The sequence below is a fragment of the Wickerhamomyces ciferrii genome, contig 00200 (assembly GCF_000313485.1).
Source record: "Wickerhamomyces ciferrii WGS project CAIF00000000 data, strain NRRL Y-1031 F-60-10, contig 00200, whole genome shotgun sequence".
NCBI classification, from domain to species: domain Eukaryota; kingdom Fungi; phylum Ascomycota; class Saccharomycetes; order Phaffomycetales; family Wickerhamomycetaceae; genus Hansenula; species Hansenula ciferrii.
This window is the reverse complement of record NW_011887540.1, coordinates 24454-52431: the sequence shown is the minus strand read 5'-3', so window position 1 is coordinate 52431 and position 27978 is coordinate 24454. Positions and strand designations below refer to the sequence as shown.

At 29.7% G+C, this 27978-nt stretch overlaps 9 protein-coding genes across 9 annotated transcripts; 4 read left to right on the top strand and 5 right to left on the bottom strand.

The window, feature by feature from the left end:
- Positions 1-9: 9 nt before the first annotated feature.
- RCK2 (serine/threonine protein kinase RCK2) lies at positions 10-1662 on the bottom strand (the record flags this gene model as incomplete). Its single annotated transcript, XM_011274276.1, has 1 exon — positions 10-1662. The coding sequence occupies one exon, from the start codon at positions 1660-1662 to the stop codon at positions 10-12; it is 1653 nt and encodes a 550-aa protein (XP_011272578.1).
- A 726-nt stretch (positions 1663-2388) lies between these two features.
- On the top strand, positions 2389-6765 carry IRC20 (E3 ubiquitin-protein ligase IRC20; the record flags this gene model as incomplete). The annotated part of the gene is made up of 1 exon (XM_011274275.1): positions 2389-6765. The coding sequence occupies one exon, from the start codon at positions 2389-2391 to the stop codon at positions 6763-6765; it is 4377 nt and encodes a 1458-aa protein (XP_011272577.1).
- A 582-nt stretch (positions 6766-7347) lies between these two features.
- Positions 7348-12672, top strand: SPO14 (phospholipase D; the record flags this gene model as incomplete). The annotated part of the gene is made up of 1 exon (XM_011274274.1): positions 7348-12672. One exon carries the CDS (start codon positions 7348-7350, stop codon positions 12670-12672), a length of 5325 nt encoding a protein of 1774 aa, XP_011272576.1.
- A 253-nt stretch (positions 12673-12925) lies between these two features.
- BN7_5129 (uncharacterized protein) lies at positions 12926-14767 on the bottom strand (the record flags this gene model as incomplete). Its single annotated transcript, XM_011274273.1, has 1 exon — positions 12926-14767. One exon carries the CDS (start codon positions 14765-14767, stop codon positions 12926-12928), a length of 1842 nt encoding a protein of 613 aa, XP_011272575.1.
- Positions 14768-17541: 2774 nt separating this feature from the next.
- Positions 17542-18927, top strand: RIF1 (Telomere-associated protein RIF1; the record flags this gene model as incomplete). Its single annotated transcript, XM_011274272.1, has 1 exon — positions 17542-18927. One exon carries the CDS (start codon positions 17542-17544, stop codon positions 18925-18927), a length of 1386 nt encoding a protein of 461 aa, XP_011272574.1.
- A 257-nt stretch (positions 18928-19184) lies between these two features.
- Positions 19185-19856, bottom strand: BN7_5127 (uncharacterized protein; the record flags this gene model as incomplete). The annotated part of the gene is made up of 1 exon (XM_011274271.1): positions 19185-19856. The coding sequence occupies one exon, from the start codon at positions 19854-19856 to the stop codon at positions 19185-19187; it is 672 nt and encodes a 223-aa protein (XP_011272573.1).
- A 559-nt stretch (positions 19857-20415) lies between these two features.
- On the top strand, positions 20416-20907 carry BN7_5126 (uncharacterized protein; the record flags this gene model as incomplete). The annotated part of the gene is made up of 1 exon (XM_011274270.1): positions 20416-20907. The coding sequence occupies one exon, from the start codon at positions 20416-20418 to the stop codon at positions 20905-20907; it is 492 nt and encodes a 163-aa protein (XP_011272572.1).
- Positions 20908-21132: 225 nt separating this feature from the next.
- On the bottom strand, positions 21133-22035 carry GMH1 (Gmh1p; the record flags this gene model as incomplete). Its single annotated transcript, XM_011274269.1, has 1 exon — positions 21133-22035. One exon carries the CDS (start codon positions 22033-22035, stop codon positions 21133-21135), a length of 903 nt encoding a protein of 300 aa, XP_011272571.1.
- Positions 22036-22395: 360 nt separating this feature from the next.
- Positions 22396-27639, bottom strand: UTP10 (snoRNA-binding rRNA-processing protein UTP10; the record flags this gene model as incomplete). The annotated part of the gene is made up of 1 exon (XM_011274268.1): positions 22396-27639. The coding sequence occupies one exon, from the start codon at positions 27637-27639 to the stop codon at positions 22396-22398; it is 5244 nt and encodes a 1747-aa protein (XP_011272570.1).
- Positions 27640-27978: the final 339 nt, after the last annotated feature.

Below are 27978 nucleotides of genomic sequence, written 5' to 3'. Positions count from 1 at the left end.
GAATTCTTTCTAACTTGTTAATTTATTTTTTCTTCTATTAATTATAGTTGAAGTATCTAATTTTAATTCAAAAGGATTTGAATTTAATGTTTCATGTTGTAAAGAAACTTTAGAAACTTTAGGTTCAGTTTTCAATACTCTACCACTTCTTGTTTCTAATTCAGGATTAAATTGTGTTTGATTAATATTTGATTCTTCCTCCTCGATAATTTCATTAGTATTTAATTTATTTTTTTTAAACTTCTTGTTGTTTAATAATTTTTCTTCACCAATTCTATGAACAGCATTTGAAATATCAAAAGCATCCTTCATAGCTCTAGCAGCAGGAGAATAAACTTGTTCATTTGATAAATGACTAAAAGATCTTTGTAATTGAGTAATCTTTGTTGGTTTTGGTTTTTGAAATTCAAATTTATTCAACCATGGATCATTCAAGAATTCATCTATAGTATATCTTTTTGTTGGATCAACAGTTAATAAATTCTCAACACATTTCTTTGCACCCGGTGAGATTTCATCCCACCAAGGTTTCAGGAATTTATATTCACCTCTAGCAACTTTTTCAGTCAATACATCAATTTTTTCATCATAAAATGGTGGAAATCCACACAACAAGGTATACAAAACACAACCTAATGCCCACATATCAACTTCTTTTGAATAATGTTCATCTTTAACAATTTCAGGAGCAGTATAACCAACAGTACCACATGGAGTTTTGGTATCATCATACCAAATTTGTTTTGATAATCCAAAATCAGCTAATTTAACAAGACCAATACCACCACCACCAACACCTTTCAAGAATTCACCTTCATCAACCTTGTTTGGATCATCTGATTTTCTTAATTTTCTAGTTTTGGAAGGGATTAGGGGGATTGGTTGAAATAATAAATTTTCAGGTTTAATATCTCTATGAACAACACCAATTTCTTCATGTAAATAACGAATAGATTGACCAACTTGTTTTATAACATGTCTTGTTAAATCTTCAGAAAAATAAGTAAATTTTACAATTTCATTAAAAATTTCACCACCGGGAACTAATTCTTGTATAATATAATAATAATCATCAACTTCTTTAAATTCTTTAAATTCTACTATATTATCATGTTTTAATTGTCTCATTATTGTTGCTTCCTTGAGGACTGATTTTTTTTGATTATTATCTAATTGTTGTTTCTTGATAATTTTTATAGCAACAAATTCTTTGGTTATTAAATGTTGAGCTTTAAGGACAATGGAAAAGGCACCTTCACCTAATTTTTCAAAAATTTTATAATTTTGTAAACCTGGATAAGGATTTTGATTTTGTTGAATTTCTTGTTGTTGTTTTAATTTAATTTCTTCTTTAACTAATTCATTTGCTAATTCGTTGTAGTTGTAGTAGTTTCTCTTTCTTTCATAAGCTTGCTGTTGTTGAGCCTGAGCCTGAGCCTGGGCTTGGGCTTGTTCATAAGCTTGTTGTTGAACTTGTTGATATTGTTGTTCATTTAAACCATTAATTAATTCAGTACTATCATCACTTATCGAATTTGTTTGAATTTGATCTAAATTTTTTGAATCAATATAATAATCCACATTTTCAAAAGGTACATCATTTGATAAGTCATGAGCTTGTTTACCATGACGGATAAAGTTTTTGAAATTCTGAGTATTCATTAGTATGTGTTGTTGTTGGTGATTATAATGATATTGGTACATACTTTAAACATTGGAATTGTATTTTTATTTATAATAATGTTTAAAGTTTTGTTAAATTTGTAGTAATCAATTTTTAATACTAAATTTTTAATTGCTATGGGAAATTTTCTTTTTTATCGCGGGTTTAGCAATAAAGTGATATCACTAATTAGTAAAAGGGATGGTATTAAGTGGTATAAAGAGTTGTTATTTGTTTAATATTATTTGTTTATTGAAATATTTGGTATTTGTTTTATATATATACTAAATTTCCCAGTGGCATTGCTTTGAAATTAGTAGTTGTTGATTATCAGTATTTGATTATGTATTTGATTATGTATTTGATGTAATAGCAATTGAATAAGTAGTGTTATTAAATCATTGTACGTTGATGATCAGGAACATTGTGTACTAATATAAATAGTATGGTAGTAGTTTATTATATAGTTAGATTATGTAGAGTATAGTAAGTATAGTGAATAGAGTGATATTGAGTATTATGTTATTATCTATTACTTATTACCTATTGTATTGTATTGTATGGAGTAAAGTAATGTTCTCATTTTTTATTAAAATTCACGTGATTAAAAAGTCACATGACTGTGTTCAAATCTTCGCGAATCCAATTTATCAGCGGTTAATTGACTTTTCATTATATTATATTATATTATTATATTCAGTATATTGTTATAGGATAGTATCACCATGAATCTACACACTCAAATATCATTCATAGATATACAACATATACTCAAGTACAACCAACTACCAACTATACAGAAAAAACAACGCAAAAGAAGTTTTAATGAGTCAAATAATACTACATCCCCATCTTCTGACTTGGGTATAGATAATCCTTCTTATATATCATTATCAAATACTATACTCCAGGGGGAAACTAGTGTGGATACACATAATATAGATATTAGTCAACCAATTAAGATCCATGATGTCAAATTATCATTACAAAATAATACAATAACAATCAAAACTAAAGCAAGAACTAAATTAAAATCTCAAATTATACTAGTATTAGAACTACCGTCTGATATAAATAATAATGACATACAAAAATTATCAATTGAAAGCAAGATCCTTAACAAATGTCATTTTAAACAAAATTATTTCCAATTTGAATTACCATATCTAATATTAACCCTAGATAACAATGATCAAGGGATATCAATTTCAATTCAATTATCATACAACATTCAAATGCTTGAAACTTTATATTTCAACATCCCTTCAAATGATATCTCCACTTATATCAAAGATATAATACCATTAATTTCAAATTATTCAGAAATTGAACAACAAAATAATTTACCCACTGTTTCAATGGAAAATTTTTATAATATGATTTGTGAAAAAACTTTAGAATTTCCTGAATTTAATAAACAACCATTCATATCTGAATTAGATACTGATTTATTAAAATTTCAAATTAAAACTGTTCATTGGTTATTAAATAGAGAAAATAAATATTATGATGATGATGAAAAAACTGTGAAATTATTAGATAAATGGGATAAATCTTATGAGCATAATGATTTAAAAATCTTGGAATTTTTGAATAAATTATCATTTGGTTTTAAGATCATCACTATTGGAACCCAAAAAATCTGGTATAATCCTTATACTCAAAACATTTGTTCACATGAAAAATTATTAGATTTTTTCAATAATTCAATAAAATTCCCACCAAATGGGTTTGGTTTATTATCTGAAGAAATGGGGTTAGGTAAAACTGTGGAAATAATTTCATTAATCCTATTAAACCAACGTGAACACCATGAATTAAATCAAACCATCTGGTCCCCAGAATTAGAAAGATCAATTACAAAAACCAAAGCAACTTTAATTATATGTCCTGATTCAATAATACATCAATGGATTGATGAATTAGAATTACATTCCCCTAATTTAAAAATTTATGTATACCAAGGGATAAATAAATCAAATAAATCTTCTTTAGAAATTTCAAAAGATTTTTCACAAAATGATGTTGTTATAACTACTTATTCCACAATTTCCCGGGAAATTCATAATGCATTATTTAATCCATCATCAAGACCCAAGAGATCCAAGAGAGATACCAATACAATGATTAATATTGATAACTTAGATTTAGATGATCCCACCATAGAAAAAGAAGCTTTGGAAACAATAAAAGAAATGTATAAAACTGTGGAAAAAAATGATGGGATCTTGAGAGATCGTGAAGATTATTCATCACCTTTAGTTATGGTAGAATTTTGGAGAATTATTCTAGATGAAGTACAAATGATTGGTACTACAATGTCAAATATTTGTAAAATTGCTACATTAATCCCTCGGGTTCATTCATGGGGTGTCTCGGGGACTCCTATTAAATCTGATTTAAATGATTTAAAATCATTATTATCTTTTTTACAAATCCATCCATTCCAAGGTTCAAAACAAAATTGGAATCAATTGGTTTCAAATAGATATGATTTTATTGAATTATTCAAGGAAATTTCATTTAGACATACAAAAGAAATGGTTAAACAAGATATCCAGATCCCTAAACAAAATAAATATTTATTAAGTGTACCATTTGGACCAATCGAACAAAATAATTATGAAGAATTATATAAAAATTTCCTTAAGGATGTTGGTCTTGATCATGAGGGGAATCCAGTGGTACCTGATTGGGAACCATCACAATCTTATTACGAATATATGTCATATTGGTTAAAAAAATTAAGAAGAGTTTGTTGTCATGCAAATATTTTGGAACCACAGGGGAATAATAATCAGATACAAAGTTTGAAAACTATGGATAAAGTTTTGGAATCAATGATTAAGCAGACCTTGGATAAGATTAATTATATTGAAAGAGAAATTACAAATTCTTATTTAGAAATTGGACAAATTTATGAATTTGAAAAAAAACCTGGGAAAGCATTGGAGATTTGGTCCCAGGAATTACCAAATGTTTTAGAAAAATTAGAAACTTTAAGAACCCAGTCACAACAAGGTGATAATGAATCCAAAGGGGCTGATATATACATCAGATTAACATTAAATTTACTACATCGTTTATATTATTTCATCGCTTCAGCTCATTATCAATTATATACACCTCCATTAGAAGAACTTGTCCCAGGTTTAAACCTTGATAAATCAATTTATGAAGAAATTGATCCATCATTAACAAACCCACAACAAGGACAACAGCAAGGTCCACCAGTTGATGAATCTTCAATCACGGTTTATAGAGTTTTGAATCAAGATGAACAATTACATCAAGATAAAGAAGTTGAATATTATTCATTAGCTCAGGATATAAGAAGAGAATTATTATCTGAACCTATAAAGCAAGTTAATTTGTTTGTTGAAAAATCATTGAATAAAGATTTTAGGTTTGAATATATTAATGATGATCAATTAATCATTGGTACTGGATTCTCCACCCAGGACTTGGAAATTCAAAGTTTTATGACCAGAGTCCAATCTGTCTTGATTCAATTGAATTCCCAGGCAACTATTTTAAATTCATGGATTGAAGATACCATCTCGACGATTCAAAGACCATTATTTGATTCAGTTACAGATCCAAGTGGTGATGAATATATTGGTTCTTTGGATGATCAAGAAAAATTTATAAATTATTTGGATTTTTTACAAAGATCTATTTATGATAGATCTGGTTTAATCTTGGGGAAATCTGATTCTTTGCTTGTGGGAAGTTTTGAGAATAATAATAATGGTGATTCTGAATTTAAAAATAAATTGGAAATGGAATATCCGAAATTAAATTTAACTGTTTCGTTAAGAGGATTGATTATTAATACGAAAGTTATATTATCCAAGATCCCACTGGTGGAAGATATGAAAACATTTGCAAAAATTATAGTGGATTTGAAAAAAATTTTTGAAATTCAAAAGGAAAATATCGAGAATTCCAAAAAGATTTTCAGGAATTTAAATGATTGTTTTAATTTAAGAATTAATTATTTTAAACAATTACAAGAATTAAGTGATAATGTTAAACCATTTGATGAAATAACTCATGGGAATTTACAAACAACAAATAGAGAAACAAAATTATTTTCCAAAATTGATGATTTGAAAAAAGAATTAAATTCTATAAATTCAAGAATTCGTTATTTAAAATCTCTTTCATCATCTGCAAATGACCAGAATGGTAATACAGGCTCAGATGATGAAAAAATTTGTTCTATATGTCGGTATCCAATAACAATTGGTTCTTTAACAAAATGTGGTCATCAATATTGTAAAGATTGTTTAAATCATTGGTTAGCAAGACATCGTGGTTGTCCTATTTGTAAATCTCATATAACAAAATCAGATGTTTATAATTTTACTTATAATAGAGAAGAAATTAATGTTAGGATGATTACTGAAGCAACAAGAGGTGAAGATGATGAAATTTTTAAAATTTATTCCAAAATTGATGAAAATTCATTGAAGGAGATTAATTCTATCAAGATTAATAATAATTATGGATCAAAGATTAATACTATTATTAAACAAGTTCTTTGGTTAAAAAAGCAAAACCCCCAGGTTCAAATTGTTATATATTCTCAATGGTCACAATTATTATCCATAATAGGACAAGCTTTTAATCAAAATGGTATAAAATTTCTTGGTTCAAAAAATTCATTATATAAGACAGGTTCAGGTGGGAAATCAAAAATTAAGACAGATATTTCAAATTTCAAAAAAGATTCAAGGATAACTTGTTTTTTACTAAATGCAAAAGCTGAAGCATCAGGTCTTACTTTGATTAATGCACAACATGTTTTTATATGTGAACCTTTTGTTAATTCTGCATTAGAATTACAAGCTATAAATCGGATTCATAGAATTGGACAAAAATTTGAAACTTCAGTATGGATGTTTTCTATCACGGGGAGTGTTGAAGAAAGTATTATTCTGTTATCAACAAGGAAATTCCAATCCAAGATGGAAAAATTTAATACAGAAAATTTTCAAAAAAATTTTAGTAAATTAGTGGAAAAAAATGGTGAAAGTGTTGATTCTAAAGATTTATGGAATTCTTTTTTTAGTTCTAAGATTGATAGAATTGTATAATATTATTGATCTTATACTTTCTCATGATAATATAATGATGTTATTAATTAAGAGTTTGTCCTTTTTAAATCTTGTAATCAGTTGTTAAATACACTTAAAATGCAAGGGACCAGGTCCCCAGGTACAAATTTCAAAAAATTGCTGTTCTTTTTTGAGAAATTTCGCGAATGAAATTGATTTTCATAAATTTCCTTCCAAAGTTCAAAAAAACAATAACAAACGAGAATTGTTTAAAGAGGCTTAAATTCACCTGGTTATTTTAAGAATTGTGGTTTAACTGTTGATAGCAATTGATAATTGGCGGTTGCTTAAATCTAATATTGTGGATTGTGGATTGAGGATACCGCTACGTTGAAGAGGCTATATAATACTTTGAGTAGTGTGTTAATGGTAAGAGAGGTTGAATACGTTAGATTGCTTAAAACTGAGTGGAAACGTGAGTTGATTGTTTATTCAAGAAAAACATTGAAAACACAAAACAATAAGGAAATTTTTCTTTTTATTAACATTAGATATAATCTTAGTAAGATAGTTATTGGGAGATATTGATAACAGTGGTCATAGATTAAGAATCCACAAAGTATGCTTGAGTCTCTCTTTGGTGGGTCTAATGTTAACCAGAGGAGTGAGAATGAAGGTGTTAATGGCACAACAAATGGTACTATAAATGGGAATTCAAAACAACAAAAAGGACAAGGACAGTCCCAGGGGAAAGAATACAGTGGTATAAATGATGAGAATGAAGATTATATTAATGGAACTACAAAGAATCAAAAGAATGTAGAAAATGTTGAAAAAGAAAATGCTCAAGGTGATGTTTTCAAACCTGAAGAAATACCAAATAAATTTGAATTTACTGATAATGATTTACAAGAACGTTTAATGGAAAATGTTTATCAATCAAGAGATGATGATTCAAATAATCAACCTCAAAAAGCTGATGAATCTTTAGAAAATTTTGATAAAAGACCTATTCGTATGGGTGAAGCTGGTTATAATAAACCAAATGATTATATACAAGCTGATGAACCAATAAGTTCTCAACAGATACCTCATAGTGTTGAGGGTAATGAATTATCTGAAAATGATACAAGTGAAATTTTACAACCTTCAAGTGCACCTCAACAAGGACAAGGACAAGCACAAGCACAACAATATTTACCTTCACAACCTTCAACACAAGATGGTGAAATGCCAACTCAACGACTTGGTGAAAGTCCTACTTGGTATAAAAGAATTCCATTGATTGGTACTCCTTCAAGTGCTCCTTCAACTCCTTTAGATGATTCAAATAGATGGAAAGATTTAAAACAAGTTTTAAGATTTGGTAAAAAAAGAGATTCTGAAGTTCAATTACCAAATCAACAATCTCAAGCTAAAAAACATGTATTAGATGAAACTGAAGAACAAACAAGAATGAGAGCTTCAAATTTAATTACATCTTTAATTTCAGGTTCACCTGCTGCACTTTTCGCAGGTGCTTCATTTATTCAAGATGAACATGGAAGTAGAAGAGCTCCTTTATTACTTTCTCTATTGGGACTTACTGTTCAAGATATTACAATTCCAGGTAGTAATAATAAGAAATATAAAATTAATTTAGAATATGGTGTTGGACCAAATCGTGTTAGATGGTTTGTTGTTAAAGATCTTCGAGACTTAGTTGGTTTACATTCAAGATTAAAAGTTGTTTTTTTCCAATCTTTAGGGTTTAGAGGATTTAAACCTGTTGAATTACCAAGATTTCCAAGAGCAAAAGAAGATATAAAAGAAACTAATACTTTTAATAATACTTATTTATCAGCTCAATTACCCCAAAATGATGAATTACCTTCACATAATCTTCGTCAACAATTACAAAATAATTTAGATTCTCAGGGTAATGGAACTATAAATGGTCAACATGTTACACATGGAAGATTGGATCCTGATGCTGGTGAATTACCATCAAGATCTGGTGGTCGTGATTCAGTTGAAACTGATGATATTACATCAATTAATTCAAGAACAAGTTTAAGATCTCATCTTCAAAATTTAGCTTCAAGAATTTCATCAATTGGTGAAGCTGATGGTCCAGGTGTCGGTAGTGATGCATCTCAACATGAACAATATAGATTGAAAATTGAAAATTATTTAAGACAATTATGTCTTTCTCTATCTCTTAGACCACAAGCTAATAGATTATTTCAATTTTTTGAATTATCTCCATTAAGTGTCTTGTTAAGTTATGAACAAGGTTATCAAGGTAAACAAGGTTATATGATTGTTAGATCAAGTGCTAAAGCTCAAGGTTGGAGAGTTGGACATTTAAAATATAGTGATATTAAAGGTATGGTTAGTAGACATACAAACAAATGGTTTTTGGTTAGAAATTCTTATATTATGTATACTTCAGATATTTATTCAACAACTCCATTAGAAGTCTTTTTGGTTGATTCAAGTTTTAAAATGACTTATTCAGGTGAAGATGAAAAACTTCAATTAAGAGGTAATTCTGGTGGTAGTGGCAGTGGTAGAGATAATAATTCATTATATGATGAAAATAATTCATTAAAAGATGAAGCTTTTGAAGAAGATTCAGATGGTAAACTGCCAACTCATCTTTCAATTAAATTAGAAAATAGTGAAAGATCAATGAAAATTTTAGCAACTTCAAGATATCAATTAGGTTTATGGGTTAAATCTATTGAAACTATGCAAAGTAATACCATTTGGGCTAAACCTCATAGATTTGATAGTTTTGCACCTGTTAGACAAGATGCTTTCGCTCAATGGTTTGTTGATGCAAGAGATCATTTCTGGGCTGTTAGTTCAGCAATGGAAATGGCTAAAGATGTCATTTATATTCATGATTGGTGGTTAAGTCCAGAATTATATATGAGACGTCCTGCAAATGGTAATCAAGAATGGAGATTAGATCGTATCTTGAAAAGAAAAGCTGAACAAGGTGTTAAAATTTTTGTCATTGTTTATAGAAATGTTGGTACTACTGTTGTTACAGATTCATTATGGACAAAACATTCATTAATTGATTTACATCCAAATATTCATGTTTTACGTTCACCAAATCAATGGTTACAAAATACTTATTTTTGGGCTCATCATGAAAAATTATGTATTATTGATCATACTGTTGCATTTTTAGGTGGTATTGATTTATGTTATGGTAGATATGATACACCAGATCATGTTTTAGTTGATGATTCACCACATGATTTTGCAACAAAACAAAATGCAAATGAAGAATCAATTAAATATCAAAAATTCCCTGGTAAAGATTATTCAAATCCAAGAGTTTTAGATTTCTTTGAATTAGAAAAACCTTATGAGTCAATGTATGATAGAGATTCAGTTCCTCGTATGCCATGGCATGATGTTCATATGGTTACTGCTGGTCAACCTGCTAGTGATTTAGCTAGACATTTTGTTCAAAGATGGAATTATTTGTTGAGACAAAAAAGACCATCAAGACCAACACCAATTTTAACACCACCATCTGAATATTCACCAATTGATTTGAAAAGATTTAATTTAACTGGTAATTGTGAAGTTCAATTATTAAGATCATCAGGTAATTGGTCATTAGGTTTGAAAAAAACTGAACATTCAATTCAAAATGCTTATTTAAAATTAATTGAAACTTCAGAACATTATGTTTATCTTGAAAATCAATTTTTTGTTACTGCAACAGCATTTGATGGTACTATTATTGAAAATAGAATTGGTGATGCATTAGTTGATAGAATTATTCGTGCTCATAATGAAAAGAAAAAATGGAAGGCAATTATTATGATTCCGTTAATGCCAGGTTTCCCTGGTCAATTAGATGAAGCTGATGGTTCATCTGTTAGAGTTATTATGCAATGTCAGTATATGTCAATCTCAAGAGGTTCAACTTCAATTTTTGGTAAATTGAAAAAAATGAAGATTAATCCATATGATTATATTCAATTCTTTTCATTAAGAAAATGGGGTAGAATTGGTCCAAATCGTAAGATTGTTAGTGAACAACTTTATATTCATGCCAAAACTATGGTTGTTGATGATAGAGTTGCAATCATCGGTTCTGCTAACATTAATGAAAGATCTCAAAGAGGTAATAGAGATTCAGAAATTGCTGCATGTGTTAGAGACACTGAAACTGTTAATACTACTATGAATGGTAAACCATATAAAGCAGGTAGATTTGCTCATACTTTAAGAATGAGATTAATGAGAGAACATCTTGGTATTGATGTTGATATTGTGGAAATTGTTGAAAGAAGATTTAGTAAATTAGAAGAATTAGCTAAAGCTACTAAAACTGGTCAAGATTCTAAAACTCATCAATTTCAAAGTAAAGATAATGAAGTTGCTTCTGCAATGGTTGAATTAGCTTCAAGAGATGTTTTAAATTTACCAAATGGTACACAAAAATGGCAAACTTTTAAAAAGAGAGCTGGTAAACCAACTGTTCCAAAAGTTGATGAAGAATTTTTCAAAAATATTGATAAAGATGATGGTGAAGATAAAGGTTTACCACCTCATTTGAAAGAAAAAGCTCATGAACCAGCTCCATTATTTTATCATTCATTTAATAATCGTGCTAGAGAAGAAAATACTGGTATTAGAGATAAAAAACAATTTAGTACTGATTCAAGAGTTTCAAATACTTCAAAACATAAAAATGATATTGATGGGAAAGGTCAAGATAGAATGGAATCTAAAGAATATCAAGTTTATAAATTAAATGCTGCTAAAACTTTAAAAAGATGGGCAAAAGAATCTTTAGTTAATGATACAACTGATGTGTTTTTACCAAATGTTGAACAAGTTTTAGAATTTTTAGAAAATGATGATTTTGTTGAAGATCCAACTAAATTAACAGATCAAGAAGAAATCGTTCTAGCTGAAAGAAATCAAGAAAGATGGGATTTATTAAAAAGAATTGCATATTTACAAAGAGTTGCAGCAAAACAAAAAACTCAAAATGATGATGAAAATGATAAACGTTATAAAATTGGTATTCCAACTTTAAGTAATGCATTTGCTAGACAAGAAAAACAAAATGGTGGTCAATCAGCTGTTGATAAAGTTCCAAAACAAAAAACTAATCAATATCTGGAAGCTAAACAAATGGAAAAAAATGGTAATCCTGATTCTCAAGCTCAAATTTCTGCTGAATTTCAAGAAATTGAAGAACTTCCAGGTGATAATATTCCAGTTGTTGCATTGGATTCTAAGGGTATTCGTGAAGTTTTAGATAATTTAGGAGATGCTTCTAATAATGGTGAAAGTAATTTCAATAAATTTATTGATCCATATTGTTTTGGTGATCCAATTGATGATGCATTTTATGAAGATGTATGGTTTGATAATGCATTGAGAAATTCCAAGATTTTTAGAGAAGTGTTCCATTGTCAACCAGATGATGCTGTTACAAGTTGGAAAGATTACAAAGAATTCACAAGATTAAGTACAGCTTTCAATTTAGCTCAAGATCAAGAAGTTCGTCGCAGAGAAGCTTTATTTAAATCTTATTCACATTCGGATGTTGGTGAAAATGATTCAGAAGATTTGAAACAAGTTCGTGAACGTATGCAAGAATCAAGTTCAATTTCAGCACAAGATGTTACCAAAGAAGATGTTTCAGAATCTTCAAGTGATAAACCTCAAGGCAGAAGAAGTCAAAATACTGCTATTGCTGATGAAGATGAGTATTCACCAAGAGGTAAGAGTGGTTCTTATGGTTTAAGAAGTAGATTAATGGGTGAAAGAGTCTTCGATCGTGAAACTGCTGATAGATTATTAAGTGAGATTCAAGGTCACTTGGTTTTATTCCCAGTTGATTGGTTATATAAAGAAGTTGATAGTGGTAATTGGTTTTACAATATGGATAGATTACCTCCAATTGATATTTACGATTAGTTTATTTATTTTAATTACAGGTTTGTTTTAATATGTGAATGTTTATATATATATTAAATATATTATATTATGATATATAATACAATTCATTATATAAGAATATGTACGCATGCACACTCAAATATTAATAGCATATCATGTAATCGTACCGTACATACGTGACGTATATATATATTATATAGATATATATTTACGATCGCGGATGATCCATTAAACGCATGAACTAAATATTATCAAATATATAATAATTAATTTATGTTTCATAATTTCTATTGATTGTGATTAGCTCTGGGCCCAAATATACAGTATAAAATATGTTCGTGAAATTGATTGGATCATTTAACTTTTTTGTTTGGATACCTACAATCATTATTGAACAATTAGAGTTAGTACCTTCCAAGAAAGAGCTAATAATCTCATCAACATATTCTGCGAGTTCTCCTTTGTTTTTTAAATAACTCCTATCTCCAATTGATATATCTGATTTATGATGAATATCGTCACATCTTGAAAATCTTGAAGTTAATCCAACGCCTTTTTCTGATGGTGCAGCTCTGGCTCTGGGTGGTGGATTGAGCATGGAGTAAATACCAAGATCTACGATATTATTTTCTCTCATATTCTTCACTTTGCTCCTCAATCCGTTGATTGAGATGTCCACGATCTTATTGAAAAGGTCCAAATCCGCTGTATAGTTTTGCTTTGCAAATACAAGTGCAGTTTCATTATTAGGCTCAATTGTATCCTCTTCCATTATCTGAAAAACGTGCTGGTTTTCAGTAGTATTATGACACTTTGGTCCCAAATATTCTTCTTGTTTTCTCCTGTCCTTGACATGATCAAACTCGTTTATATGAACTAATGCAGATCGTGCCATCGCTAACTTGGTCTGTAAAACTTTAATTTCGTTGTCTTTATGATTTTTTTTTACTAAGGTACCAACTCTTTCTTTAACTTCTTTACTGCCTTCAGCAGTCATCCAATCAGAAGGCGCAAACACATCTAAGGAGATATTCTTTAGATATTTCTTCATGATACTATTCTTGGTATTCAATGTTCTTACCAATTTGAGTAATGATTTGTGATTCAAGACAATTGAAATTGAAGATTGATCTACACGATCTGAGGTTTTCGTATTAATTAAATTTTCCATCCTTTCTTTTGAAGATGGATAGAGATCCAAGACTTCAAACTCGTGATCTTCCACTTTGTTCAATCTTGCATACTTGTTGTAATCGCTATATCCATAATCAACCAAAGTTGGACCATTGTAAACGAAATCGTGATCCGTGATTCTCAACATCGATGTATTTCTAATGGATAGGAAACAATGGATGTTGGTATATAATATTGGAGCTATAAGATCTATCCACATGGAATTATAAAACATATCAACTGCTTTTTTCTTATCAATGTTTGATTGTTCAATGATTTTTAACCAGATCTCTATCGGGAAAGGTCCTAACAATGATGGTGTATCACCAAGACTGAAAAGGCGAAACTTTGTTTTAGGCGGTGTGAGTCTTTTCAACACAAAAGAAGCATCATTGAGCGTTTTTTCTAAAAAATTATTGATGTTTTCATAGATATGATCTTTGATAAGCCTTAAAGGATAAACACAGTTCACTCTAGATTTCCAATAAATGTGTCTAATCTTAATGCGTATACTGGCGATAAGCGACGCTATAATTAGCTTTGAACGATTGATTAAAAACTTAGTTGAATACCTCTCATAAGGCAATAGCCCAAACCACCAACTCGGTTTTGGAACAACCTTATCCACGGAATATTTAATGCTAAAACCTTTTATATTTGCGTTCTCCCCAATGATCTTTCGAGCTATTATAAGATCAGAACGTCTAGGAGGCCAATGGGTAGATTTTAAGCCAGGACAACTTGATAACGACTTTAACATTGCTCCATTTGTTAAAGTATCGAAATTTGAGTGTAATACACCTGGAGGATAATCACTTTGGTCAAACACTTTATGTTTACCCTCAGCATATGTGTCTGATATACCATAAAGGAACCATGGATCAAAGAGTTGTGATCCCTCAACATCAATATCAAGTTCAGTTTGGTTTTCAAAATTCATAATTGATATCTTATCTACTGCTTATTAGGCTGATGTTCTTTCAATGGTATTATCAATAATTAGAAACCGAAAGATTTTCAAGTACACTAGCTTTGAATCCACGTATATAGAAACTGGAAAGCTACTTATATATTAATTTCTCGAGTTTAAATGAGATGTTTTTTAACTAGATAATTAACTGTTAGCAGAAAACAAAATGATCTCATGGGATTGAGTATTTCTAATTCTATTATTCTATTCTTCTCGTTTATCTCACGCATATATAATCGCTCAACGTCTTACAATTATATGATATAAAGAGCTCCTATATATAGCTTTTATAACGCCGGAGACATTTAGTCATATATTACACGTAAACTTCATTAGCTTATCATTTGTGTGTGATCATGATGTATTCAAATTTGAATATGGAGCTGTTAATTATAATTTATACATGGTCAGCTAGTTTCGGAAATTAGCGGTATCAATACGAGAGCATAATTTAACTCAAGTGCAAGCTGAGCTAACTTAAACTTTATATCCACTACAATTTGACTGATACCATGTTAGTTTATTCTCTCAACTTCATTTTGTTATATACATTTAAAAAAAAATTGATTAGCCCTCGAGCTCTTTGGGGTTTAGTGGTTTAGTAAAGGTTCTGGTATTGTAGTATATTTATTCAACAGGCGAACAGTTTTGATTGATTTCAATTATATTGGTTTTTTTATAACAAGTATCATCAACATTACCTTTGAAATTTTCAAAACTAATCTTCCTTCTTTTCAATTGCGTCAATAAAATACATTTTAATTGATTTGGTAACTCTCTTGTTATATTGCTTAGATCTCAAAAGCAATTTTAGAGAATTTTGTGACAGGACGTACTTACTTTCATTATCTTCAATTGTTACTCCTTTTTATTATTCCAATTGTGCAACTTTGTCTTTTTCTTTCTCTTCATTTATAGCTTGGACCGATTTTCCTCTTAGGAACTTCATTTCCAAATTTTTCATCAACATTCATCTCATCTTATTTTTTTCCTTAATTCTGAGATTTTATGGAGGTTACTTTTTTGTCTTAACCGCTGTTGAATATACTGTAGCCCCAACAGTAATTTAATGAACTAGATTGTGTATAGTTTTTAATTAATCAAATAATATAGAATTCTTGGAATGACGATAAGTTTTGAATATTAAAACTTCTAAATCTTCACCAATACCATGATTGTCGCAGGTAAGAATATTAAAAGGTGTGATAACCTCTAGTACCACAATCGTGTCATAACAGCTAAACCAACATTAGCATCAGTGTATGAAATACCAGTTAAATCAATTTCGGTTTGAATTGTATTATGACCAGCAGCATCTACTATGCCTTGAGGTAGATTCCAAAAAAGCTCAAACTTGTTGTAAGATATTGCACACGATTAAATCCCATTTTATAATGAGATTATTCATATGGTTATTGATCTAATTACCTATATGTAATAGTCAAAAAAAAAAAAAATCATTTGAATTTTTCAAAGTCAGAATAAGAGACAGAGATGAACCATATACTTAATGGTATCACAACGTAATAAAAATTTTTGACTCTTATGTAGTTCAATTTAGATGCCTTAGGTAACTTTAACTTGAAAACGAACAAATCAGTAAAGATCAACAGCAACAAAAGTATCATTTTCATGTTGATTAAAGTTTTTAAATCCAACTTGTGGTTATTAAGCAACGCTAATCATTGAATACTTTTCAAGTAACATATCCGATTCTTAAACTGCACCAACAGGATCTCTTTATAGCCTTTAGAAGTATTACAATTTTGGTTCTTGGTGATATAAGCAGAGTTATGAGAGTAAGAAGCAAGTCATGTTTATGTTAGAATTTCCTTAATAAAAATTCATTGATCATTCTTGTATCAGCTTATTTCAATCTTAAACCTTTGAGCACAAATACAAATAAAAATTGGAGAACTAACACATTAATTGAATAATATACAATACGTTCAAATCTTCAACAGCACATGATACAATAAGCTCCATAACTTTAAGCCTTTCCAAAACATATGAATGATCACATGAATTCAAATCATGATGTTCAATTAATGTCAAACAATTAGGACATTTGAATATTTTCTTCCCGGTAATCTATGTCAACTTTTATGAAACCATTATTATAAATTCCCCTGAGTCATATATGTAAGATTGATTCTCTCTTATTTGATGACATCTTGAAACAATTGGTGTGAACAAATCTCTCAAATATTTCAGTTAACAAACGTGTTTAACTCTTTTGCTTTAACTTTTGCTTCAAAGTAACCCAATAGCTTTAGATATCTATTCAATTTAATAATTTAATGGGTTATTGAGACTTTTTCTGATTAAAGTAAGACTAAGTCCAGGATAAGTTGAGACTCGAGACTCAAGACCCCTAATGCCTTCAAATCGCGGTCTTATCAGCTTATCTCAAGCACCTTATCAAGACCAATGCCGAAAAGCTGAACCAACAACAAAGCATCGACGACTGTTCCAGTTCGAAGATCAAGGAGATGTTTATTGTTTCTCGTTGAAAATGAAGACACATAAGTTCTACTAGGCTTCTATACTCTTGGAACATACCTTCACCAAAACCACGCTCGTTAACAGAAACAAGAACAAAATCGTTCATAGACAGATCATAGTTAATCATCTCTAGCTCATCAAGCAGGTACGTCAAAGGCGCCATTATTATTTTTGACAGGGGAAGATCAATTTAAAATTACACGAGACATAATAGGTTTATGATCTCAGTATAATCAAAGATGAGACCACAAGTTTCTCGAACTCAAAGTGAACAAAGAGGTCGTTCATCAACAAAGAAGGCAAGTACAAAAGGTGAGCTAAAATGGGATTATCAATTTAGACCTACTGAAGTTGTTAAAAACATTCAAAAATCTTCAGGCCATTCAAGTCTTTTAGAAAAATCAAGATCAAGAGAGGGATCTATAGTTCGTTTGAAAGAATTTGATCCTTATAATGATAAGAAAAGATCATCAAGTCTTGCTACAATAAGCTATAAACGTCCAGGTCCATCAAGAGTAAATAGTGGAATTAGATCATCAAATAATTATAAGAACCCAATGTCTGCTTATGCAAGTAATGAGGAAATTGATACAATAATACCCAATCATTCAAGTATCTTATATCAGAAATATCTTAGACCATCAACTTTAGTCCACAGCAGTGAACCTACTACGAAGTCAAATACAACACAAAATACACCAAGGAATACCAAAAATTCAGTTGCATTACCACATGATTTATTACCGGCTTTTGAAAATGTTAATATTGATCTTGATGATGAAGATCATAGGGAGCAGGAAGATGAGGATGAAGATGAATTTAATGCTCTTGATTTATCAGAATTTGATAATAAATTTACAGATTCAAACCCCAACAGTATCAAAATAGATTCTGAAAGATCAAGTCTTAACTCTACAGAAACCAAGAAGTCAAAAGAAGATAAGTTATTGAAGATTTCAACAGCACAACAGAAACCAATAGAAAAGCATGGTAGAATTCAACAACGTTTAAATTATATGAAGGAATTAAATGAAGAGAATTATCAAAATTCAAACCAAAAATGGCTAACACATGAAAATTTCCATCAGAAATTATTCTTGGAATCTTTAAATAATGATTTAAGAAGTTTGAAGAGATCAAATCACAATCCATTATACAAGTCATTGAAAAGAACACAAGATATTGATCATAAGCTTCAAGACTCTTCAGCTTCAATATCAAGTCAAAGTCTCTTAAAATCATTAGATTCAAATACAAAATCAATGAAAAAGGAAACAAATTTCACTTCTATCAAGAAGAATAAATATCCAGATATTCAAAAACTTAAAGATCTTTTACCAAAATGTCATGACATAACATCTCAACTTTGGACAAATTCAGCTAAAACTTCTGTTTCTGATATAATCACAACGAAGAAACCTTCTGGTGATACAATAGTTTCATCATATGATTCCGGAGGAATCAACTTAATTACACATACTTATCAACCAAAAGAAACAAATGTTATACATGAAAATCTTGATAATTATTCATTTGAACCAGTACCAGCAAATGATGAGACATATATTAGAGTTAGGAACTCAAAAGGGCATAGTCCCTTATCACAGAGGATTACGAATGTTTAATGACCAGTATATTTAATCACTTAATTATTTAATGAATGACTACTTCGAATATAGAAATCTGTAGTATATACACAGGATTAATCATTACTCTTGTGTTTGAACTACATAAAAGCTTGAAACATAATTTATTAAAACACATTTTAAACGCCTATACCCTAGAAAAGCACACCAACAATAAGAAAAAATCAAAACCAAAATCAAATTTGTAATTAGCTTTATAATTCGATATAATACCCAGAATCATGATGCAAATTAATCTAATACATATGAAATTCATTATTTTCAAAACCATAATAACTTTCTATATTTAAATACTCGCGAGTATATTCTTCCATGAATAGAGCATGTGATTCTGCATCTTGAATAGCTTGAATAGCTTGTTCAATTATTTGAAGTCTTTGAGCTTCGTCAAGGTCAGGAATTGGTAATGGAGGTAATTCATACTCAATTGCTTGATCTATTTGAGGGATTTGTTGAGGTTGATCAAACAAATCAGGCATTGGTAATGGTGGAAATTCCGAATCAATTGTTTGAGCTGACCCAAGTTGAGGGATTTGTTGAGGTTGATCAAACAAATCAGGTATTGGCAATGGTGGGAATTCAGGTTCTTGTAAACAATCATTTGGTTGAATTTGAGGGATTGGATTATATCCAACCATTCCAATTTCAACACCTGATGAAGAATGATTAGAAACTGATGGACCGATTTCTAATGGTCTAGTTTCAGTAACAGATTCAATATCATAATCATTAATGATTGATGTTGGTGATTCAGTTAATCCATAGATGTGTGGAATGGTTCTAACATTTGATGATGATTCTTGAGAATGATCATTAATGTTATGTTGATTGGTGAATTGTTGTTTACTGCTTGAAGCAGTGTTAGATTGTTTGCTAAGCATGTAGTTGTAGTAAGCTGAATGGCTCATATTGTTGTATATAGTTGTTGATTTATGTTAAATATGACGATGAGAGGAAAGAAAGGGGAGAAGAAAGTTTAGAAATAATTGGGAACTTGATTAGTTATATACTTTTCTTTGGAGAGTTTATTGTAAAACATGAGCTTATATTAATCTAGCATTGTTTAAAATAATACTCTTTTAAAGAACTCATCTGTGTAAACTCAAAGAAAAGACTCAAAATGATGAGAAAAGCTGCACTTATATAGTGAGAAATTTGAATAATGACTAGCTCAGCTTCACATTTCGTATGATAAGTATCTTAATACATATCACAGTACAGCTTATACATCCCACTTCTCTTTGTAAAACTAGCTTATTCAAAGTTATATAGTGTGAATTTAGTTTAGTTTATAAAAAATTTATGCCCATCTGTCATCAAATCGGGTCAGTAATATTTGTATGCGACCCAAACCGGTAAAATCCGATTTTTTTGTTGATTAATTATGGAAAGAACAATTGATGTCTAATAAATTGAACAGCCATTTCTTTGGGATTAGCAAAGATATATCAGATACTTTTCATTATAATGTCTACACAAACTTTTAATTTCTCAAACTCATGTGATCTTGAGGTACATACCTCTCCTTTTGGGATTTCTGGGATATATATAAAAGTTGAAAATAGTGATTCAGTTGGGATTGGTTCCACAATGGGTAGATTAACAGGTCATACCAGTGGGAAATTACATTATAATAAAAATGAAGATCTTGTGAATACAAAATTCAAATTATATGGATTGATTGAAGATAAGGATATTCTAAGGATTGATTTTGTGAAGATTTTAGATCCAAGAAATGGTACAAATAATGAAGGTGATAAAACTAATGATGGGAAAAAAGAAGGTGAAGTTAAGAAAGAAGAAGATTCAGATGAGAAACCCACAGAAGTTAAGAGTGAAAACCCAGGAGATGAGGGGTATGAAGTTCCGGATTTGGTTTTTAGAGGTAAAGCACCAGTTGGTAGACCAGATGTTGTGGAACCATTTATTGGTATCTTTAGTTTTGAAAAATCATCATAATCATACACTAGGGAATGGTTTCAATAATTAGTGGAAAAAAGATTGGTTTGAGTTTTGGTTTCAATTTGTTTATTTCTTGGTTTGTGTTAAGGCAACTTCTGTATTATATATTTAGAGTATAAACTACAATATTATGTTTAAGATATGTGTGTACATTTTCTTTTTATTTATTGTATGCAAATTTTGTAAGGAATTATATAATTTATAGTTTGTAGTAATTTTTGATTAACTAAAATAATTTGAAGTCATAGCTTTAGCAACATTAAATCCAAATAAACTAATAAAATATAAAACTGAAAAAATTCCAATTGGGAATAAAATTAATTGTGTATGCTCCAAGAATGGTAATGCATTATAACCATAAAAAGTTATGATAAAGTAATAACTTATACTTATGAAGTATAATGTATTACCCAAGAATAATCCAAACCAATTTGACATTGTTAATAATGGTAATAAAATGAATTGAATCATATATAATAATACCCAAATGACCAAGAATGAATTACAATGAACATCAAAACAATAAGCCCATTCTAAATCACCTTCAGTTACAGCACCAATTGTATTATTTGTGTTTCTTTTTCTAAAGAATCTATTTGCTAAAAACCAACCTAATGTTGATATAAATACACCAACAATGAAAAAATCAATGAAAACCATATAAAGAATTAATTTTAATATTGAAATAATATTTGGTGAATATGCAACACCCCATGCAATCGCACTTAATGTTAAAAACCCAACTAATAATATCATGAATGAAGGATCATCTCTTGCCCATCTATTTTTGGTCTGTTTATGATAATATAAAGATTTATAAACTCTCTTTGGTGAAACAATAAGATAAAAAATCTCCCATATTGCAGTTTCAAAATCCAATGTTGGAGGTTTGAAAAATCTTTTAATGAAAATGGGTATTTTGAAATTTGATCTTGATGGAGAGAATCTATCTGTTCTAGATCCAAACACCCTACTTCTATTAGTTCCATTTGAAGTTGAACTTCTTCCCGATCTAAATGATGCCAGATCATCTTGTGAAAGATCGTTAATAGTGGTTGGTAGGATTGAACTATGGGAAGATGACCCCATTGTACCTAGGTTTGGAGTATACGATCTCTTGGACATTGGTCAATTCTCCTTATTCCTTAGAGTAACTCTGTTGTGTGTCAAAAGAGCTCTGGAGTCTTTGTACTCTTGCTGATATTGTTGATTGTTTTGTTTTCGCTAATTGTTAGTTGTTAATAACCGGGAAAAGATGGTTAGGGCAACACGCAAATAGTCATCTGACTGGTCACATGATAAAATTTATAAGCATTTCGATTGAAATTTAATACAAAAGTATTGATTTCTTTATTTACTACAGGTTATTGGAAGTTCTCAATATAAATATCGATTGTACATTACTATTATCCCTTTTATCCATAGCAATTTGACGGTCTATTATACAAGTTTTATGAGCATTTTCTATAATTAATAAACATCAATTTAACCCAAGTATCTATCTAATGGTTCACCAAGAACATCTTCAATAACTTTGACTAATCCAGTACGGACTTCTAATTCAACATCTTCATCATCATCTTCCAACAATTCAGCAATGATTGGAACTAATTGAGGTAATAATGTTAACCATTGATCACCAACTTTTTGATAAACAGCTTTTAATGATCTAATAGCCCATAATTTTTCTCTTGGTTTACAGTCAGCCTTCATATGTGAAATAAATAATTGATTCAATTGTTTGTTATGTTCATCTGATGATGCATTTTGACCTAAAGCACCAATAGCTTTGACTAAATATTTACCAATTGAATCTTCAATGTTTTTCAATTGGGACAATAAAGTTTCAGATGCAAGATCAAATCTTGCTTGTGCTTGCCAATATTCATCTTGATCAAATTTGAAAGATGAAGTTAATGCATTCAAAATAATACGACGTAAATTAATATCATCCAATTCTGATGAAACATATCTGTTCAAAACTTTGATTGTTGATTCAAAGAAATAAGTGAAATATGTGGTAACAATTGATCTTAAACTTTCTTGTAATTTGTTAAAGAATCTAAAGAATGAAGTTAATCTTTCAACTTCAGTAATATTGGTATTTGTTACACCTTCACCATCAAAAGCCCAACGAACTAATAATGCAAATGATGGTCTAAATGTTTTATCATTTAATTTCAAAACATATTTGTTGGCAATACCATGGAAGAAAGCTTCAATACGATGAATAGCATTATTATCAAATTCACTTTCTGATCTAAATTCAAATAATCTGATTAATAAACCAAAGAATTTTGGTGCTTGTGAAGTTGCAGTCTTCTTTTCAATAACATCAACAGTTGATTCTAAAGTGTTTAAGTATAAACCAATTGAAGTAGCATCTAATTTAGATGTTTCATTCCAAATATTAGACAAGACCTTCATTAAAGCTGTATGTTCCATATTTTGAGCAATAACTTGAACAATAGAACCTCTAACTTGTTCTGAAACTCCATCAGCTTTATAAACAGCTCTTAAAATATCTTGAAGATTGGTAGTAACAAAAGCTGGAATACGTTTAACGTAACTTGCTAATAATAATAAAACAGATAACTGTAAAGTACCTCTTGATTCTTCATCTTCAATTTCTAATGATTGATTGAAAATTTTTAATGATGGAGGAACAATCTTTGGGAAAAATGCAATTGATTTAATACCTAATGCTGAAACAATGTTTGTGATAACACTTAATGAAGAAACAATAGTTTCACCATCTGTACTTAATAAACCAGATTCTGAAACACTTAATTTCAAAGTTTCAATTAATAATTCATCACCTAATTGTGGTCCGAATTTTTGAGTTAATGAACTTAAACCATCTAATGAAACTTGAGCAAGTTCTTTATTAGATTTAATAATATCAAACCAAACTTCAATTAATGATCTAGCAGCTTCCAATGCTTCTTCATTTTCTGATGATTCCAAATCAAATTTTTCTAATGACAATAATGTTAAACTTTGAAGAACAGTAACATCAATAGATGAATCTGAAAGTAAATTGGTAATTGATTCAACAAATCTTCTAATAGATAACAATGCTAAAACATCACTTAAGAATTTTAATAATTGGACACCAATTTCACCTTTATAACTATCACCGATTAATTGTAATAATGATTTAACTAATGAACCGAAAGATCTAGTAATTGCACTGGATTCAGTTTCAGCTTTAGATTCATCATAAATAATAGTAGCTAATTTCAATTGTAATTGAGGAACAGTGACTTCATCACCGCCTGAAATAGAAGAATCGATGAATTTCAACATGTTAGCTTTCAATGAAATCAATTCTTCAGTATTTGCTGAAACAACAGTTGAGTTGAAAATTGGACTCTTATAATAAACATCAGAGTTTGGTGAATCTCTAGTAACTTGTTCTAATGGAATATTTTTCCAAATTTCAATAAATGAGTTTAATGAAGATAATTGTTCAACAGCAGTAAATTGTTTCAATAATGATGCTGCAAATTCGATTAATGATTTAGCTTCAGCTGAACGGTTCTTCAAACTAGCATTTGAGTATTGAGCACCAATCAAGAAAAGAATGATATGTAAGGATAATTCTGAACCAAGAGTTGAAGCTAAAGTTGTGAAAATTCTAACTCTTCTATGTCTTGGAATATGAGCAAAAGCAGATGCGAAACTTGTTAATAAAAATTCAATTTCATCAGATTTTTTATCATTTGATGCATTAGCTAAGGCTGGAATAACATGAACAACAGTTTGTTCAACAACATGAACAGAAAATTCATCATCTTGACGGACAGTATGAGCACCCATGAATGTGAAAATTGGCATAACAGAATGCAAAACAATTTCTGGAGCTAATGCAGCTAATTCAGCAACAACAAGTAATAATCTGTTTTGAACTTGTGGAGATGGTGATGATCTAATAGTAGCAACAACGATATCAGTTCTAACAGAGTTAGATTCTAGTTGAGCATTTTCTGTCTTCAAGTATCTAATGATTTTAACCATTGTAACAGCTAAAGTTTCCTGAGTATACAAGACTGGTAAACCAGCATCACCACCTAAAGTTTCCAAATCAGCTAATAAGTTGAATAAAGAACTTAATAATTGTGAAGTTGGTTTTAATGAACCTAAGCTCTTATCTAAAGTTTCTAAAACAACAGTAATTTTTTGTAAATGATGTTCGGCAATTTTAGCAAGTTCACCATTGTTTAAAGCTTGTCTAGTTGAAGCAGATGATCTTCTTCTTCTTTTTGGAACACCTGGATCTTCTTGAGGTTTATTAATTTGTGAATCTTTTAATAATTCAACAATGATTTCACTTGTTAATGGTAATGATTGTAAAGTAGCAACTGTATCATATGAATTATCACCTTCAGTAGCTAATGAATCAACAATAGCCTTGGATAATTTCAATTTGTATTCATATTTCAAACTATCAAAAATAGTAATAACTCTAGCAGCTGCTAATTCACCTAATTGTTCATATGATGAGTTTAATGCATTAATCAAAAATTGTATAGCAAATTGATGTTTTTCCTTTGGAGCAACAATACCAACGATTTCACTTTCAAATTCTTTAAAATCAGCTTTGTTAACTTGAGAATTTAAATACCAGGTATCTCTATTAGAAACATAATTTTCAAGTAAAGATTGGAAAATTTGTGATAAAGAAGCACCTTTGATACTTGGAATTGATGCCTTAATAACTCTGATTAAAGTTAATTTAACTGATGGAATTGAAACAATGTTGGCTTGATTAGCTAAAAATACCAAAAATAATTGAGCATGTTTTTTAGCATTTGATAAAACATTAGTGACACCTGAACTTTCAATGAAATGGCTTTCTAAGATTGAGTTCAATAATGCAGTACCGTCTTTTGGTGAAATTAATTGTAAATCTTTAGAATCTGATCCATAAATTGTATCAGCTTGATAGAAATTATCAGATGCTTTTCTTTTAGAAATTGTTTTCAAAATATCAGAAGCTAAAATTCTAACAGAACGACGTGTATCATATAAAGCTGCAAGTAAAGATGGGACTAATGTTAAAAGATTTGATTTTTCATCAAGTTTGACAATTAAGCTTTTCAATGTAGTTAATGCATTAACTTTAGCAAACCCTGGAGCAGATTGTGAAACACCAGCTCTTACAAGGAATGTCAAATAACCATCTTGTGATTTGAATGATGACTTGAATTCTTCAACGGCTTTCAATTGTAATGATTTGATGTATAAAGCTAAGTATTCATTGAATGAAGCATTTAAGCCTGACGCTAAGAATGAGACAGTATCTGTTTGTTTTGATGAGAATGTTTCAATCAATTGTTTCTTTTGTTGTTGATCATCAATTTGAACAACTTCTTTTGTAACAGTTTCTTCAGTGTCATCTGAAGATTCTAAAGATAATGAAGTTTGTAATTTGGCTTCTAACATATCATTATTCAATTTCAAATCTTCCAAAGATTTCAAAAATAATTCTTTATTGTTCTTGATGTAAAATTCAATCAATTCTGTGATATCAGATTTATCTTGTTCAACATTATCAATGGCATTAATAGAATCTTTGATGATAAATGATAATTCGTATTCTGGTAATTGGACCTTTTTCAAAATTGATAAAACTAATTGAATTCTGTTATCAAATTCATAAGCTAAAATAGTTTTGACTAAAACAGTAACTAATTTTTCTGATCTGATACTTTTATCAGTTAAAATATCATTAAAACGTTCTTCATCACTAACAACCAATTTTATCAATAATCTATAAATTCTAACTGGAATGTTTTCATAACGTGCTGTATTTAAAGATTGGAACAGTTTGGTGATACAGATCAAAGCAGAGTTTTCAACCTTTTTTGGAATTTTAGCTAAGATTGTTTCAGTAGCAGCATAAATGATTTCTGGTGATAATGGAACCGCTGCTGATAAAACAGCTAAGATTGTATGACTTGAAACGTGAGCGTCAGAGTTGGCAGTTGAAAGGAACTTAGCGGACACTTCTAATAACAATGGAATCAATTCATCAATTTTCTTTGTATCCTTTGAGTAAACCGCAATGACATTGATGGCGGTACAGGTGAAAAACAACAATTGGTTTGTGTATAAGATATTTTTAGAAGCAATATCTTGTAAATATTTGCTGTAAAGATTCAAAAGGTCTAAGTCAGTAAAGATTTTAATCATAGAAGTGTTTGTTGGTGATCTTTCATTGTTTTTGAATCCATTTAAACCTGAAAATAATGGTGGTAATTTAGTAATATCCAAAATTCTCTTGAAAACAGGACTTTGATAGTAGTTGATAGTACTTAACAACAAGTTTTCAGCATTATGAACATGAATTTGGAAACGACGAACCAACCATTCAGTAGCATGGATAGCTGGGGCCAAGTTCCATCTTGGTGATATCAATGAAAGATATGCATTAACGGCATTGTCTAAATCCTTGTTTTGTTCAGCAGTTTGGACGTTTCTATCAACAGAGACTGAGGTTTCACTGAATAAAGAGTTTTTAAAAAAGGCAAATCTTTTATCAACAGTAATTAACTCTTCTAAAGCTTCATAAGCATTTGAATAAATGATTTCATAATCTTGTGTAGCTGCAACTTTTGAGGTATAGATCAAAGAGACGGAGTGTAATTTTTGTCTCTTTTTACGATCAAAGGCAACAGTGCTATTAGCAGCAGCAATGTTACTTAACTGAGAAGCTAAAGACATGGCCCTGTGTTCTATAATCTGGTGATTTGGTGAATATTGATGTTTATAGTAGTACTACAATTCTTTTTTTTTGTTATATAAAAACATGAAAAAAAAATTTTGGCCTGCAGGAATTTTGATAAGCGCAACATTTTTGACATCAAATGTATAAACTTTCGAGGAATTCAAGAAACTACAGCGGTAGATCTGTCAGGTCTACTGTTTATCGAATGATATACACTCAGAGATACAATACGGAGTTGAATTTAATTCTGATTAAAATATATTAAGTTTATATCTTTTAATTACTGTAAATGTAAAATGAACTTTTTTGTATAATTTGTTAATCTTTGCAAAAGT